Genomic DNA, 18,912 nt, shown 5'->3' with positions numbered 1-18,912 from the left:
GTACAGAATAATATGAAATGCTCTGAGACCAGGTTGGATATTTGGCTCCTCCAGTGGCTGCGACCTGGATATCTGAAACAAACTGGAACTGGTGACACAGGAAATAATATATAGTGTGGGAGAGACCATTTTTCCTCTACTTAATCCAGCCATTTGTTCCTGCTCTGGGCAGTCTATGCAAATGCTGACGTTGACCCGAGTTGTACATTATTTATAACTTTCCTAGTGATTTAGATGAAACGCTGTGGGAGTGCTTTGTCTGAAAATTCTCTCTGGCGTCACTGGGGCACTTATAGGTTCATATTGTGCTCCGAGTCATTGACCTCTCCTCTCCTGCATTCATTCCTCAGCAGCCTCAGTAACACAAGCACATGGGCTCAGTCCTTGTTCCTACAGTCAATTACACTACACTAGAGGTAAGGTAGAACAATGTAGTGGATTATTCACAGCTAAAAACATTTTAACGTACACAGAATATCCAAGGGACCATATAATTGATCAATATAGCTGTTCCTCTTATAAAAACGTATTCTAAAATGGATACAAATATTTTTTCCTCAACAATCTACACATAATACACTTTAATGACAAAGTCAAAACAGGTTTTTAGATTTTATTTACATAAGCATTCAGACCCTTTGCTATGATACTCGACACTCGAAATTGAGCTCAGGTACATTCCATTTCCATTGATCATCCTTGAGATGTATCTACAACTTGATTGGAGTCCACCTGTGGTAAATTCAATTGATTGGACATGATTTGGAAAAGCACACACCTGTCTATATAAGGTCCCAAAGTTGACAACATGTCAGAGCATTGACCAAGCTATGAGGTCAAAGGAATTGTCCGTAGAGCTCTGAGACATGATTGTGTCTAGGTACAGATCTGCAGATGCGTAACAAAAATTGTCTGCAGCATTGCAGGTCTCCAAGAACACAGTGGCCTCCATCATTCTTAAATGGAAGAAGTTTGGAACCACCAAGACTCTTCCTAGAGCTGGCCGCCCGGCCAAACTAAGCTATCGTGGGAGAAAGGCCTTGGCCAGGGAAGTGACCAAGAACCCGATGGTCACTCTGACAGCGCTCCAGAGTTCCTCTGTGGAGATAGAGGACAAGGACAACCATCTCTGCAGCGCTCCACCAAGCACCATTATGGTAGAGTGGCCAGACGGAAGCCACTCCTCAGTAAAAGGCAGATGACAGCCCCCTTGGAGTTTGCAAAAGGCATCTAAAGGACTCTCAGACCATGAGAGACAAGATTATCTGGTCTGATGAAACCAAGTGTCACGTCTGGATGAAACCTGGCACCATCTCTATGGTGTTTTTTTAGCGACAGGTCCTGGGAGACTAGTCAGGACCGAGGGAAAGATGAACAGAGAAAAGTACAGAGAGCTCCTTGATAAACATTGACTCAGACTGGGGCGAAGGTTCACCTTCCAACAGGACAATCACCATAAGTACACAACCAAGACAACACAGAAGTGGCTTCGGAACAAGTCTCTGAATGTCCTTGAGTGGCCCAGCCAGAGCCCAAACCTGAACCCGACTGAACATCTCCAGAGAGAGCTGAAAATAGCTGTGCAGCGACACTCCCTATTCAATCTGACAGAGCTTGAGAGGATCTGCAGAGAAGAATGGGAGAAACTCCCAAATTCAGGGGTGCCAAGCTTGTAGCTTCATACTCAAGAAGACTCAAGGCTGTAATCGCTGCCGAAGGTGCTGCAAACAGGTACTGATTAAAGTGTCTGAAAACTTTTTTCATTTTTAATAAATGTGCAAAAATGTCTAAACCTGTTTTTGCTTTGTCATTATGGGGTATTGTCTGTAGATCGATGTGGGGGTGGGGAAAACAATTTAATCTATTTTTGAATAAGGCTGTAACCTATCCCAATGTGGAAAAAGTCAAGGGGTCTGAATACTTTCCGAAGGCACTGTATATAGCAGTTTTCTTTAATATATTTACTTTGTATGCTGAGTCCTAAAGAACAAATGTGGTCCCTCACACAGGAGGAAGTGTGACTTGTAAAGTTCAGTAAATGGAACTGGGTAAACCATCATGACCTGAGCAGTGTGATACTCTACTCTCTGCTTATCCATGTGATTATAGCCCTGCTCCTTTATCCACTGACTGAACCCACCCCTTTGATTTCCCATGTTAGTCTCCTGAGGCACAAGTTGTTTTAAACAACCCATTAACAACCTTGGAGACAGGCCTGACATTGAAGTGATTTATTTTCAGATAAACGTTTCCCCCCCCCCCCCACTGTTCTCAGACTTCTGACTTGAAGTCTGTAATGATTGGCGTGTGATCTGTTTCTGCATATGATATTGCTTCATCAGGAAATTCTCTCGCTAATCAACACCTGATGAAGTCAATACATGTTCTAAACTCAAAGCTGAAGAAACATATGCATTCCAGAATCTATGAATTAGAGACGCTCCTAGACAATTTGGCACAATTTGAGGTAAACATGTAATTGAGTGATCACTGTAGATATGCATTACATTTCAGTAACAGAACTAACCCCACACAAAGTATACACATTCATGTCCCAATAGTGTAATGCATTATTTACAACAGACAGAACACTTACCACAGTTGTAAAATAGTCATGCACTGCATCCCTACCAGTAGATGTTATAACGGCATTGCAAAGCTTTCTGCAGGTGGTTCAGTGTATCACAAAACCCAAAGCACAAATGGTTTATATTAAAGTGGAAGTGTTCTTTACGTGTACAGTTTAAAAGACGGACAGTCAGTCCATGGCCAACGGTTATGAAAAGTGAAACAATTTAATAACATCAAAAACATCCACAAACGTTCTGAAACACATGCAATAGCTGTACATGGTTTTTTTTTTTTTGTACAAAGATGCAATAGAAGGCGATTGTCGTGTTAACGTTTAGGTTGACTTTAAAAACAGGCTTAGGACTGTGATTCGTTTTTTGGAGTTGAATGGCATTGTCTAAAATGGCATGCAATTTGTAATGAGCAAGATTGTTCTATGGACATTGGGACAACATTAAGCCATGCTTTAATTGGTATTTTGATGAACTAGAATAGATCAAGCGGTAACACGGTTGATAATTGTCTGCATGTTGTAGCAAGCTGTCGCATAAAACCACTGAATCACAGCCTCGCAGCGGAAATTGTATCAGAAATGTCCACAACAACAGTATAAGTACTTTCCTGTTATCAACTGAGGGGAGTTCTCAGAGCACCTGGGTCGTTCCATGAAATGAGTGCCTTTTGTGTCCCTTTGATATATTAAGTAGAAATTGTGCACACATATTGAATTGCCTGTTATAGTAAATGAAGTATCCTTCAATATCGACCACATGGGAAATTCAATAAATCAGATTTTTTAAATATGAATAGACATAAAATTAATGTCGCTCTGTGCATCCTCTGACTTTAATCCACTTAACCCCAACATTCTCCAAGTCTTCACCATCATTGTGAAGCCCTAGTTATTTTGTTGCTTTGACACTCATTTCTGATGATGATTATTTATTTCACATGATTAGTAATTCATCTTAAGCTTAACAAAAAAAACTGTCATTTTAATGTCAACCCTGTTATGTGAACTGAACTCTTTGTTTAAATATAGTGAAACTATTCCTTTTCAAACATGTTTTTCAAAAGAAACAGTGAACATCTAATAGTCAAATTACAGTGTAAATGGAGGTGAGCCGTTTCTACTCTTTTTGGCCATTTCCTGGTCTTTTGTGGAGGAAACTGAGCGAGTCGAGCATAACACATTAACCCTGTAGCACATAGATCAACAGGCGAGCCATTTTTTTAATAATTAGATTTTCTTTGTGAAGCTTGCATTCAATTGCCGCTCCCTGTTGCACACAACAAGCTTATTTCCCCCCAGTCACAAGGGGATTGATTCATGGCTGATTTTAGATGAAGTTAAGATTAACCCTGTTACGGTCAACCCTGTTACTTTATTTGGCATTTAATAGGCACTTACTATAGTTTTATTTAAAAAAAACATTGAGATGGGAAAAAGTGTTTTTTTATTAAGTTGAACATTTGGTCTTTATGACAGAATATTAAAATGAGGTAAAAAAATATATGTTTACCAAATTACACTACTCAAAAGGCACCTAATAAGTGGAACGACCCACCTGCCTTGGGTCTTTTGTGTATTTCATCATGTGATAAAACTGAGGCATCCATTTTGTATTATTTTGTCATGTATAAAACCAGGAAATAAGTTAATAAACAGCTTTTGTACACATATTAAAATCATATTTAATGAATGCATTTCAAATATAAAATGTCAATAATATTTGCTTCAACTGATCAAGACAGACATCATATGCTCACATACACGTGTTGTTTGCTAAAAGACCTGGCAGTATAACACAAGGAGCAATGTGGACTGGAGTTCTTATTTTCTTCCTTTTATATTTCAGTGGATTACAAACAGTTGTTGCATTTGACAAAAAAATGCAAAAGCCTCAAAGGTTTTCACTGAATTGCGGTAATATAAAACACCTCCACACATACAATAATATATACATTTCGAAATGACGCATTCTGTTACAGTTTGATAAAAGGACAAGCTTTATAAAATGAAGATGGCAGTGTAGCTGACAATGACAAATTACATTTCACATGAGATTCTGCTTGGTATGGATGTCATGTACTTCCTTTATTAAGTCCCCCCCCCCGCCCCCCGCCCCTCCACCAGTCTGATGAAAGTGTTGTCCTAAGGATGGATGATGGCCCCTTTTCCTTTCTCTTACGCTTTGCTCTGATTGGTGGTTCCTTTGACTTCCATGGACGCCCTTTTGTCCTTGCGTCCAGCGTACTCGCCGATAAAGGAGCCATCCTCGTTGAACTGGGCGTCCTCATCCCCATAGTCCACCAGGCTGTCCCCACTGTCCTCTGCTTTGATCTGTCCGCTCAGAGAGTGCTGGCTGCCCTTCAGTGGCTTCTCATCGTTGTCACTGTGTCGATGGCACAAAAACAGGGGATTTAAAATCCACCTAATTTCACTCATGGCTTAACTCAATAGGCTTTACTGGTGAGGACAGGGACACAGGCAGGTTTGAACCCATAAAGCTTCAATGAAGAGCTTGGGTGATTCTGGCAGCAATGTCTACCTCTGACTGATGGACAGAGGAAAAATGATCAAATATGTCAAGAGTACTTCAACTCTACATGTACAGTATATCCATGTACTGTATGTGACAATGAATGGGATGATTTAAAGAAGACGGGGTATTGATGTGGATGTCGGGCTGTTGTAGTGTACAATTATAGTGTGCTTCAGATTTTGGAGCAAACATACAATAAAGGTGCTTTCCCCTGGTCTGACGTTGGGGGCCACATATTTTAAGGACCACACACACACCACTCTGGTTCTCAACTTTACTGTGACCATATGGCGAAAGATGTCTAGGCTACTTCTGATTCAATTTAGGTTCTGAGTGTGAGACTACTGATTGGAGTGGTGTGCGGGTCTCTGAGTTGCATTCTTTGAGTGTGTTCTGAATCGGACCAGTGGAGGATTAATGAATTGAGCACAGATATTATTGCCCCGGAGATGAGCTGCATTCAATTACACAGATTGGTTTTTAGCCTCCTGCTAGGTTGTGTTGCGGCCAGGCAGCCATCCTTCATTGAGCTCCATTCAGAAACAATTAGTAACATCTGAACAATGAGGCTGTTACTGCTAATGAGCTGAGCTCTACCACCACACGTCTACCTAATCACAATGCACCATATAGGGTGATACCACATCGACATCACAAATTTGTCAACAACACCAGTTGCTGTTTACCACATACATGTTAAAGCATACATGCTACTCAGCCCATCGCATGTCTCGAACAGGGATGTCTGTGAGGGTCCGTGTATAGCTCATGCATGTGGGGTTTTCTTTTAAATCAGGAGAAATGCACAGATAGAATTATATGATTATATGATGATTAATTATGTGATGTGATACAATTCAAAACATTGGGTACAATGAATTCTCGATGCAATGGTGGTTGGAGGTGTGATTTACCTGTATTCACAGAAGGTGTCATCATGCATACCCTGGGATTCAAGGTCTGGGTGGAGGTCCTCTTTCTCCTTTACTGCTCAGAGAGAAAGATAATTATTTAGGGTACCATGTATAACATTCTATGACAGTTTTTTTTACATTCCCTTACAAAAAATTTAGGTGAAATGACTGCTTTCACATGTTGAATTTAAATTTCACAATATATTTTGTCTTGCCCATCTACCCTCTGAATGGCGCGCACACACACACACACACACACACACACACACACACACACACACACACACACACACACACACACACACACACACACACACACACACACACACACACACACACACACACACACACACACACACACACACACACGTCTTAATTGCCTCAAGGCTTAAAAATCCTTCTTTAACCTGTCTCCTCCCCTTCATCTACAGTGATTGAAGGGGATTTAACAAGTGACATCAATAAGGGATCATAGCTTTCACCAGTCTATGCCATAGAAAAAGCCTGTTCATAATGTTTTGTACACAGGTTGGAATGCTACTTTGAAATTGTGAAAATGGTGACGATGCCATTTTAATGTAAGAGCTGTTTGAAAAGACAGCCTGAAATATCAGTCTGTTATGGTGGGATGGATTTTTTGGCCTGCCGGGTGACATCACCAGGTGGTAAATTAGTTATTAGACCAATGAGAAAGAGATTTCCAAACCTCTCTGCCAATAACTGCTAGTTTCCAGTTTTCCCCTTTCCACTCAGACCACTTCCAGACAGTCCTAGCAAAATTATTGCTTGAGAAATTGCTCTTTGCTCATTTTTCTTTTTGCCTATTTGTATTGAAAACAATCACAGTAAAGTAGTTAATTGTTAACCATAAATGATTGCTATTGAGATAAAAACGCTGCATTGGACCTTTAATGTGTGAAATTCACATTTGCAGTTTTACATGTTTTATTTATTTTATTTTACCTTTATTTAACCAGGCAAGTCAGTTAAGAACATATTCTTATTTTCAATGACGGCCTGGGAACAGTGGGTTAACTGCCTGTTCAGGGGCAGAACGACAGATTTGTACCTTGTCAGCTCGGGGGTTTGAACTCGCAACCTTCCGGTTACTAGTCCAACGCTCTAACCACTAGGCTACGCTGCCGCCCCATGTAAGAAAAGTCCACGTGTAAATCTCACCTTCACATGTGGAATTGCAAGTTCACATGTTAAAAACAATCCCATGAAAATCGCATTTGCAATTTCACATCTAAGAAACCTCCACATGCCTATCTGAGTATAATAATTCAAGTTAAAAACAATTATTTCTGTTTTCTGAGCCATCCACTCCATTATTAGTCCTCCATTGTGTTGCATTGGTATACATGTATACTTAGCGCTACCACTAGGGAGAGGCATTCAGAGTGTTGGTCCATGATCATTGGAAGAAGCCCAGTGAAAAGAACAGAGAAAACGGCTCTCTGTGTCTCATAATTATTTATCCTGGTTATATATATTGTTTTAACCTTTATTTAACTTGGCAAGTCAGTTAAGAACAAATTCGTATTTGCAATTACATCCTAGGAACAGTGGGATAACTGCTTTGTTCAGGGGCAGAAAAACAGATTTTTACGTTGTCAGCTCAGGGATTCGATCTAGCAACCTTTCGGGTACTGGCCCAACGCACTAACCGCTAGGCTACCTGCCACCACACTTGTGTAGTTAGCATGTGATCAATGGATTCAAATTGAATAAATAGTAACCTAAATTACAAATCATTAGCGTGATTAATATGTACACATGTGAATACACTCAATATGAGCCCTTGTTTAAACGAGTAAGATTTTCCCATTCACATGAGTGTAGCCAAGCTAAGTAACTAGCTGGCTAGTTCACTTTTGTGTGCAAGTCAACGAGAACAACATGGCATTTCAGAGGATATTGTTGTTATCTTTATAAACAAGGGCTCATATTGAGTTTATTTACATGTCTACATATGAATCACTCTAATGATTTGTATTTTAGAAGGTTTTATGAAATTTGTATCCAATGGTTGTATGCTAACTAAAACAAAAACGCTAGCTAGCTTAGTGATAGGTGATAGCTAGCCTTCGATGTTGTCCTATTTAGCCATTTTTCGCTTCTGTTATTGTTAACTGTCCATTGGTTTTTGTTACATTTAATAAACAGGCCTAAAGGGGATTTTAATGTATTTGAAAGTATGTGTTTGTTTGCTTTTGGAATGAATGTAAAACGGATACTTTTGGTTTAGAATTAGGGCTGTCAGAGTTAATCAGTTACCTTGAGTTAAACTCAAGTTAAAATCGTGATTAATTGCATTAATCAAAATACACTGAATCATCCAAAATACATCCTCGATACAGCTAAAAACAACCATGCTAAGTCAAAACAAGTTGAAATTGAGGTTAAAGAAAGTGTGCGTTTATCAATTTAGCTGATTTTGCTAACTGTTACTTTGGACAAAATCAAGACGTCAATGCTTTTTATAAAAATATCTTCATTACAGCATGTTACATTTTTGACTGCCCTATTCTGAATTGAACAGGCAATATTCAGAGCTTGTGAGAAATGTATAATAAATATACATTGGAAGAGGAAAAGTGTCGACTCGCGTGGTTTAATGGTCATAACGTTGGCTTCTCCCGTTGGAGACACGGGTTCTAATGAAACGTGTCACATGAAAAATAAACATGAAAAATGTACATGTCAAAAATCCATGCAGTGTCCGAAAACCACGTGTCTGACTCGTGGTAAAAAAATTGCTGTAATTTGTTTGAAGACACAATAATGTTCTGTTAAAACGCCTTACTAGTTCTCTCACATTCTGAAGTAATAACATACTCAATGCTTGATGTCAGTAACATTTACAATATGAGTAACAACTAAATCCTCATTTCAAAGTGGGAAGCTTACTATCAGTGAAAGTGCAGGAGGTAGTGCTTTAATGAAGGCAACACAGGACAAAGCCCTGTGATTTAGACTGTCTTTCTGACATGATAGGTGATTAGCTGAGACCAATAAGTGCATAAAGATGAAAGGTACTGTAAAATCCCCCCCATCCCCCACAGACAGGACTGGCATTAAGATACCCTGGCTGGTCCTTATGGCATCACCCCACCACTGGCATGTGACCATAACATTTGCATATCTTCTGTGTATTTTGTGCATTGTATGCTTTGTTATTCAAATTCAGCATATTCCAAATATGATGTATTTAAATGTTATGAATACAAAATGCATATGCTCCCATTAATTCAAGTTCCCATTATACTCTAAATATATCAGCGTTGACATTTTCAGCAGTGGTGTGATGTATATTTCTACAAATAATAACACATCAGCTTAAGTATATCTATAACGGTGTCCAGAGTGATGTATCATTTCTCTTTTGTAACGAGGACTCTAAATGGAAATATAATGATGCCTTGTGTAATGATTAGTTAACATTCATAAGGTGCAGTGTGTGTGTGTGTGTGTGTGTGTGTGTGTGTGTGTGTGTGTGTGTGTGTGTGTGTGTGTGTGTGTGTGTGTGTGTGTGTGTGTGTGTGTGTGTGTTTGAGAGTGAGCACCTACCAGCATATTTCCCTCCTTTATTTCTGTTGACAAAGCAGGCGATTAACACAATGAGTGTGAGGACAGCCACGGCACACATCAGCCCGATGAACCAGCCCTGGGTGGAGATTCCTCCGTGGATGCTTGCCAGACCTGAGGAGAACAACAACACAACTCTTTGACATTGACTTGACCCTGCCTTTCCCGAGGACACTTAATTGAATGTTTACATCGACAAAGTCTATCTGATGCAGAGGCAGAGAGGCAGCAGGTTACGCTGAAATGGAAATGTACCCGTATTAATATTAAACAGCTAATCCCCTTGTCTAATTAATCACTGAAGAGGCTGTTCAAACAGAAATTCATTCACCAAGTCACACAGAATAAAATATATTTTTGGGGGGGGGGGAATCCTATTGACACTGAGAAAACCATGCATGACACCTTGAGACACGTTCAAGGACAATGGTGCACCTGCATAGACCTAGTACTCAATAAGACATCAATTGGTTGTGGTGCTGATGTAGGTGGGGGGTTGGATGAAGGGGGGGGGGTTGCTTCTTTTCCTGTGGCATCCCTGCTCACCTTTATCCCTGGTCCTGATTACATCTTCAAAAATACTAGAATTATCAACCCAGTTGTTAGTCATAAGGCGCACAGTGTACGCAGTCCCAGGCTCCAGCCCCTCAATGATGTGGAAAGTCTTAGAGGTGTTTACTGCCTCAGAGATCTTCCAGTTACCTTTACCTATAAGGTGCACAATCAGGGAGGGTTAGTACTCATGAGGGGTGAAGGTTCAAGGGTTAAAGGTTACTTACAGAGAGTTCGATGAAATAACACAGAACAACATTTCTAGCATGTAACGTTAAACGGTAATATGGAATACAGATTTCTCAGATGTTACCAATACATTCAAAATCACCTTAAACATGTATCACTATAAAATAGACTACAAATGGACAGAGAAGTAATATGTGCTTACGGTTGTTCACATATGCAACATAAAACTCTGAATCGGTTTGTTCGCTTCCCGGAATCCAGCTGATATTTGCAAAGTTGTCACTAACTGAGGAACTAATATTCAACAGGGCTGGGACTGACAGACAGATGAGGGGGGGAAAGGGGAGAAACGGCAGAACAGGGTTAGTAAAGGATAGTAACGAGAAGACAGATTACATCCACACCAACAACAAAAAACAACATTGGATCGGAAGCTGGCCAGAGAGCTGTTGATTAAGTCAATCCATTTGCTTATGTGTTTCATTCCTAAAATGACTGTAGGACAGAGTGAAGGCTTATCAACAGCATTTCATGAATCAATTGTAATGGAATTGCCAAAGGAAAACTACAATGATATGGAAATGTTTTGACAAGGAAAGTCCGCAGAGCTGAATGGAAATCTATAGATAGCACGCATCCACTGAAACCTGCAGACGAAAGAACAAAGCAAAACCCCGCTTATTGACTCCGCGTGTTCATTTTCTTAAGCAATACCACTGACTGCTCTCCCTTTTCAAATCAGATAGATTTACCCTGCTGCAATACATATGTACTGTACACTGAGTGTATTAAACATTAAGAACACCTGCTCCTTCCATGACAGACGGACCAGGTGCAACCAGGTGCATCCAGGTGAAAGATATGATCCCTTATTGATGTCACTTGTTAAATCCACTTCAAGCAGTGTAGGTGAAGGGGAGGAGACAGGTTACAGAAGCATGTTTAAGCCTCGAGACAATTGAGACATGGGTTGTGTGTGTGTGCCATTCAGAGCAATATAATGATTGAAGTGCCTTTGAACGGGTATGGTCGTAGGTTTGAGTGTGTCAAGAACTGCAATGCTGTGGGGTTTCCCGTGTGTGTCAAGAATGGTCCACCCCCCAAAGGACAAATTGAGGCTGTTCTCAGGGCAAAAAATACACAATATTATAATGTCTTGTACAATCAGTGTACAGACCCCTATAGAAAACATGCTTAAGATGTGGAGGGGTTCATGTAGAAGGGTCCAAGCACAATTGAGCTTTTCTTCTACAACAGTAAACACTTCAATGGGAATGTTAAATAGCAGAGGTTAGTAAGTCCCTTTGCCTCACTGCAGGTACACTGTACTCAGGTACACTGTGGTGAATACATTAGACAACAACAGACTAATAAAGACTCTGAAGACTCCGATACTCCAAGAATAAATCAAAGAACCACTGCACCTGGAGTGATGGTGAGAATCATGCATCACTCCATATTGCTAAAGTTGGTAAAAGAAAGCTATGGTTTGACCCGGTCAACAGCAACCAATCCCCTTCATTTCCCTCAGGCATACATGCAAATCTGTGACTGTCTCCTGCTCAGGTGTCAATATTTTCTCAGGTGATAATTCAGTACACAAGGACACCTGTGTCTGTGCTGCCCATCCCTGTGAGCACAAATGACACACCGTGGGTAATGCTGATGTATGACTTCGTAACTATGGTAATTCCCATCATTCGCTTAGTATGATGACTAAGTGACACGGGGCCTGACTAAAAATATCCCAGGGCTTGGCGTGTTTGTCACCGCGCTGCTCAGCCTGGTATTAAAAAGGCTGCGGAAAGCATCTGCTGTCACAGCAGGGAGCGCAGCCCTGGCCCTGCCACAATGCCTGAAAGATGGCTCTTCAAAGTCAGGGAGTTCTATAAAAGGAGTGCCCCAGTACACAGAAATATTCTGATCTACAGCTTTCAACAGCTTTCAATTTATCCACTTATCTCAGTCCCCTAAATATGACCGTCTCTTTAAGAGCTCACACCTCCTCCTCACTCTGCCTGGCTAAGTCGACACTTTCCTCAGCTCAAATGGTGCTATGGACATTTGCTTGCCCCACAGCACTATTGTTGGTTACCCAGTTGAAGGTAACATGGAAATGTTCAGGTGGCTGTTTGGTCAATATTCTGCCGTGTAAGAGGACTGGGCCCCTCCCAAAAAAATCAATCATTGACAATTAGACATATTTGCCCCGTTTGAACTACAACACACTACACTCACACCTCCGGGTATGGAATAGATTCAATAACGTGACTGTCTGTTGATGAGCTTGTTGAGCCGTTTGCTGGACTTTAACTCAACATCGATGCTGAGGCTAGTTTTTCATTGATTGAAGTTAAGCTCAAAATAGAGGATTTGTGTCATCGCGATCACTAGAGTTGACAGTTTTTCCACCTATGACTATCAATGACCATACGGAGCACAATTGGTGACATGAATACCTATGTTGGAATGGGTGGCATTGGACACGTGGGAGACTGCAGTGCTTGGAGGTGAGGGGGAGGCAGACTGGCCTGAAAAGAAAGACAGATCTTGAGATTATTGGCTATTTTTTGGAGTGAAGGAGGGGGAGCTACTGTCTACTGACTACTAGTAGAATTGTTAGTACACTACAACTATGGGTAAAGTGAACTGACATTAGTTTCTAGTCTACGGATATGTCTACTATAATGACTAGTCAGGGTGGTTAACTACTACAGAGAAATGCATACCATCAAAGAACTAGGAAACAAGGTGTCATTTCTGGCTAGATATGATCATTGGTAATAATTTGTACTACAGGAAGTGACTATTCCACTGTTCAGTTTGAGGCAAAGACGCCATCATTTGAATGCCGAATGACACTACAATAGAGATGCCTGTCTGATATCCTTCCTGTATGTTGCACTTAACGCTTAATTTGATCCCATTGCTTTTGTAATACAGGTGGCATTGATCCTGCCGTTGTTAGAACACAAGTCAATATTCATTTAGAGATTCACTAATGAGATCGGATTCATATGAATTTATAATCAGGATACTCATTACCATTTGTTATTGCAGAGAAAACCACAAACTTTGTCTGAAAACAGGGGAGTCTGTATTGGTCTACTAATGAAAGGAGGCATCAGAGTGCTCAGCGCTGATGGCAAGGGCACGCAACAGACAAGGGCAATTATTCACAGATGAGAGGAGTATCTGCATCATTTTAGTTTCGTATTTGTGTGAAATATTAAAAAGGTCTTAATTGTTGCCGACATCAGACTCAGTAACTTTTGCTAAATGCCTGCTTGACCCATTCAACCATGGAGCCAGGCAGGGCCAGGAGCTGTCACCTCCCACCCGTTTATCAGCCCCTTTATCCATATTCATGCTCTCACAGCTAGTCTATGTTAAAGAAACTATAGCTGACAGAAATCATGCTAACAGCTATATGAAAAGAATAGCACGAGTCTTTCTCAGAAATGGAAAGAGAGAGAGAGCTACAGTTCTACTCAACTATCCACCAAGGATGTGATAATGAACTGCCGACTCATACAGTAATAGATCAACATAGTTAATATACCCGAGGGCGTGACTTGCGACAGCGTTAGACTACAGTGGTTGTTTTTTACTGCACACGAACAGAAATCTACATACTGAAGTTGACAGTGTATACCGCTGTTGAAGCTGGTGAAGAGAGGAAAAAGAAAAAAGGAAAGCATTGCCAAGCAGGTACATGTATTGAAAGTTGTTGACATTATTTTCAATAGCATAAGTTAAACGCCTTAAATATACTGAACAAAAACACAACTGTAACATGCATCAATTTCTAAGATCTTTCTGAGTAACAGTTCAAATAAAGAAATCCGTCAATTGAAATAAATTCATTAGGCCCTAATCTATGGATTTCACATGATTGGGAATACAGATATGCATCTGTTGGTCACAGATACCTTTTAAAAAAAAAGGTTGGTGCGTGGATCAGAAAACCAGTCAGTAGCTTGTGTGACTACCATTTGTCTCATGCAGCGCGACACATCTCCATCGCAGAGTTGATCAGGCTGTTGACTGTGGCCTGTGGAATGTTGTCCCGCTCCTCTTCAATGGCTGTGCGAAGTTGCTGGATATTGGCGGGAAATGGAACACACTGTCGCACACATCGATCCAGAGCATCACAAACATGCTCAATGTGTGACATGCCTGGTGAGTATGCAGACCATGGAAGAACTGGGACATATTCATCTTCCAGGAATTGTGTACAGATCTTTGCAACATGGGGCCGTGTATTATCATGCTGAAACATAAGGTGAAGGCGGCGGATGAACGGCACAACAATGGGCCTCAGGATCTCGTCACGGTATCTCTGTGCATTCAAATTGCCATCAATAAAATGCATTTGTTTCCCTTTGTTCACAACGTTGACATTAGCGGTTGTGAGGCCAGTTGGACGTGGAGTCTTATGGTAGAGAAATTAAGTTTCAATTATCTGGCAATAGCTCTGGTGGACATTCCTGCAGTCAGCATGCCAATTGCATACTCCCTCAAAACTGGAGACATCTGTGGCATTGTGTTTTGTGACAAAACTGCACATTTTAGAGTGGTCTTTTATTGTCACCAGCACAAGGTGCACATGTGTAATGGTCATGCTGTTTAATCAGCTTCTTGATATTCCACACCTGTCAGGTGGATGGTTTATCTTGGCAAACGACAAATGCTCACTAACAGGGATGCAAGCGAATTTGTTCCCGAAAATTTGAGCGAAATAAGCTTTTTGTGATTATGAAACATGAGATCAACACTTTGCGTTGATATTTTTGTTCAGTGTACATTTGCATGGCAGAGGGAAAGCATATGCAGACACCAACTGCAACATAAGCATGAAAAAGATGCAAAATGTTACCCTACATAAATGTGTGTAAATGAAGTAGGGTTCTCTTATGGGGACAGACGAAGAAACTTTTACAGGATATACATCCAAAGCAATATAACATTACTCCCACACAAAAGTATGTTTATTTTGTTTTCACACCATAACAACATTTTGTTAAGTTTTGTTTGGGCTCCTGAGTGGCGTAACGGTGTAAGGCACTGCATCTCAGTGCTAGAGGTGTCACTACAGACCCTAGTTTGATTTCAGGATGTATCACAACTGGCCCGTGATTGGGAGTCCCATAGGGCGGTGTACAATTGGCCCGGGTTTGGCCGGGGTAGACCGTCATTGTAAATAATAATTTGTTCTGCCTTGCCTAGTTGAATAAAGGTTAAATAAAAAAATAAGTAATCAAATCTAAACATGCATTCTCGCAGCACACCAAATGTGATGTTTTTAATTCATCCCAGAAGCCTGCTTACTGAGATTGAATAGGATGCTATGTTTTGTTATACTGTACATTTATTTAAATGTGAAAGCCCTTACTGGCCTATCAGTTATGAGCGTTGGGCCAGTAACACAAAGGTCGCTGGTTCGCATCCTTGAGTGGACTTGGTGAAAAATCTGTCGATGTAACCTTGAGAAAGGCACTTAACCCTAATTGCTCCTGTAAGATGTTCTGGATAAGAACGTCTGCTAAATTACTAAAATGTGCTATTAGAGAGGACCCAAATGAATTATTACTAGTGTTGGACAAGAGGCTGTGTGTGTTGTGGCACCTCAGAGTACAGTACAGACTCTCCATTACAAATTCAAGTGCACTTGCTTATTTTCATTAGATTCTAATTATATTTGACTGGTGCCACCCCCTTATCTACACTCCCACAGACTCAGAAGGGTACATATTACTTGTGTGAAGTAGAAATGACATATACTGCATTTTATAAAATGAAAATGATGTATCATGTGCATGAACCAAACATACTGCAATGGCGGGCAATTGACTTACCTTACCAATTCCTATATAATAATACAATATTATATAGAAAATATACAGTTTCACTTGCTGAAGGCAAATCTCTTCTCCAGCTGGTTGTTTCATAGCTTGCTTTCCCCTTTAAATCAATAAACACTTGCTCTTTTATGACAATGATGAATGAAACCCCTTCTCACACCCTTATGATATTGTTTAACCACAAAAATTACTTAGATAGAGATATGAAAAGCCTGGCAGATGGAGCCAATATCATATTCCCTGAGCTAATACATTACTGAAACGGCTTGGTCATCTACAGAGTACCTCATCCCAAAGTCTGGCTATCACATCTCGCCATTACCCCCAACCTTAAATCCATGCCCCCTTTCTCTCCATATAAAACTTCATCCAGCATCCCCCACCTGCACAGGCAACACCCTGGCCTTTGTGACTTACGCGCTACAGGTGTGGTGGTGCTCTCCTCGCTGACCTGGGGCCCACAGCCCACCCTGGTGCAGGAGCGCAGGTAGAACTTGTACCTGCTGACGGCCTCGAGGTTCCGCAGGACACACGAGGTGGTGTCCGGGCTGCTGATGTCCATCGACTGCAGGACACCCACCTCCTCTGTGTCGTTGACTAAACACACACATAGACTGGATTGAACATTGTGTTGCTATATAAATGGACACAGAGGTGTCTCTCTGAAACACCAAGGAGAAAAGAAACCCATAATAGATCATTTGAAAAGGACACATGATATCTTGGGGGTTTGATGAAAACATGACCACGCTATGTATATCCTTCCTGTTTGGCCCTGTCCGTGGGTGTCCTCGGATGAGGCCACAGTGTCTCCTGACCCCTCCTGTCTCAGCCTCCAGTATTTATGCTGCAGTAGTTTGTGTCAGACGGCTAGGGTCAGTTTGTTATATCTGGAGTACTTCTCCTGTCCTATTCAGTGTCCTGTGTGAATGTAAGTGTGCTCTCTCTAATTCTCTCTTTCTCTCTTTCTTTCTCTCTCTCGGAGGACCTGAGCCCTAGGACCATGCCTCAGGACTACCTGACATGATGACTCCTTGCTGTCCCCAGTCCACCTGGCCGTGCTGCTGCTCCAGTTTCAACTGTTCTGCCTTATTATTATTGGACCATGCTGGTCATTTATGAACATTTGAACATCTTGGCCATGTTCTGTTATAATCTCCACCCGGCACAGCCAGAAGAGGACTGGCCACTCCACATAGCCTGGTTCCTCTCTAGGTTTCTTCCTAGGTTTTGGCCTTTCTAGGGAGTTTTTCCTAGCCACCGTGCTTCTACACCTGCATTGCTTGCTGTTTGGGGTTTTAGGCTGGGTTTCTGTACAGCACTTTGAGATATCAGCTGATGTACGAAGGGCTATATAAATACATTTGATTTGATGTAAGAATGTACAACATGTGATCTGCATTGTGAGTTGGTTCAGCCCTCCCTAGCGGTGGAACTGGCCCTCAGTGTAACAGTGTAGGTTTCTGTGAAACCTGTGAAAAATGTAGTTAGCAAGGCCCTCTAAGAAGCTGGGCTCAGCCCTGGAACAGCTGTGCAGCAGCCTTTAAATTCCTCTGGTGCTTCCTCCCGGTGCCATGCTGACAGCTGTGTGCATTATCCTCAACATTTCACACATGAGTTCCTTCAAGGGGACTTCAAAGACCCCTCACTTCAAAAGAGTCCATCAGCTTCATCACACTTGCACAATGTAAACGTCCCTTCTTCTGAAATACAGCATGACACGTTTGGCCCTCTCGTGCAGCGGCAAAATCCCAAACCTTTAGTGAGAGTTGCTGTGCAATGCCGTCTTTAAAACGTTGCAATTAGCCTCATCATCATTATTGTTTCAGGCCAGGGGTTGAAGAGTGGGACACATACACACGCACGTCATGTCCAGTGACTGTTTCCTTTGGGATTAATCTGGGTCGTTGGTTGTGGTGAAGGCCCCCGTGGACGGTATCGGGTCACTAACAAAGACCTTAAAAGGCTGTGACACGCTGGCCTTGGTCAGCGCTGCTGGGGCCGGATCATGACACACCACACAGGCCAGTGTGTCACACCCCAACCCGACACTGACCCCTCTTTCCACCAAAGGGGGTCAATCCCGGGTTATACTATCAATAAATCCTGCTGGATATCCACTTCCATGCTTTCTGATGCCATCCAATAAAATACATTTAACATTTAGTTGTATTCAAGCCTCATTACTTTTAATCTGAGATTCACCACATTGGATCATATTCTCATGCAACCACTGTGAGACTTAAACCTGTGGATCACAGCTCTGCATGCATTTTCTCACATTTCTATAATAGGGCTAAAGTTGAACATCAGCTGTAGGAGCTAAACTCTAAAACCTCATTAACAACGCGCTCAGCAATGAGCTGTAGCACCATTCACAAGCACAACATTATCTCCTAGTGGCAAGATCAAGGAATCGCTAGTCACGTTGAATGAAGGTAGGCTGGTGCATGGAAGAGACTGCAGTTCAACGGGGAAGAGGAAAGAGTTGTACACACTTAGCTGATACTCTAGCCGGTATCCTGTGACGACTCCATTGGCAACCAGAGGAGGTTCCCAGGTGAGAGCGACGGTGTGCTTCTGAACATCTGTGACCCTGAAAACAGGGTTTTCCTCTGGAACTGGGAAACAAAATAATATACGGGTAGTAAGCAGTTTGACAGTGTAGCACAATAATCGTGTCTC

The 18,912-nt window shown here is 41.5% G+C and overlaps 1 protein-coding gene across 11 annotated transcripts in view; it reads right to left on the bottom strand.

Moving 5' to 3' along the window:
* Nucleotides 1–4,011: 4,011 nt before the first annotated feature.
* Nucleotides 4,012–18,912, bottom strand: part of chl1b (cell adhesion molecule L1-like b) — a 69,916-nt gene continuing 55,015 nt past the window's right edge. For 6 of the 11 annotated variants that reach the window (XM_046342818.1, XM_046342822.1, XM_046342823.1 and 3 more), the window contains 8 exons: nucleotides 18,726–18,848; nucleotides 16,645–16,824; nucleotides 12,823–12,894; nucleotides 10,566–10,679; nucleotides 10,169–10,330; nucleotides 9,605–9,736; nucleotides 6,032–6,104; nucleotides 4,012–4,967 (listed from right to left, as the gene is read on the bottom strand). In XM_046342818.1, the coding sequence (XP_046198774.1) occupies nucleotides 4,760–4,967; nucleotides 6,032–6,104; nucleotides 9,605–9,736; nucleotides 10,169–10,330; nucleotides 10,566–10,679; nucleotides 12,823–12,894; nucleotides 16,645–16,824; nucleotides 18,726–18,848 (1,064 nt within the window). In that variant the 3' untranslated portion in view covers nucleotides 4,012–4,759. Of the gene's footprint in view, nucleotides 4,968–5,810; nucleotides 5,902–6,031; nucleotides 6,105–9,604; nucleotides 9,737–10,168; nucleotides 10,331–10,565; nucleotides 10,680–12,822; nucleotides 12,895–16,644; nucleotides 16,825–18,725; nucleotides 18,849–18,912 lie in introns of all 11 variants that reach the window. The other 5 variants (XM_046342828.1, XM_046342829.1, XM_046342826.1 and 2 more) reach the window with 4 other exon arrangements.

Source organism: Oncorhynchus gorbuscha, linkage group LG03, assembly GCF_021184085.1.
Source record: "Oncorhynchus gorbuscha isolate QuinsamMale2020 ecotype Even-year linkage group LG03, OgorEven_v1.0, whole genome shotgun sequence".
Lineage (NCBI taxonomy): Eukaryota > Metazoa > Chordata > Actinopteri > Salmoniformes > Salmonidae > Oncorhynchus > Oncorhynchus gorbuscha.
Note: the sequence above shows the minus strand (reverse complement) of the source record. Positions and strands in the feature narration are given on the sequence as shown.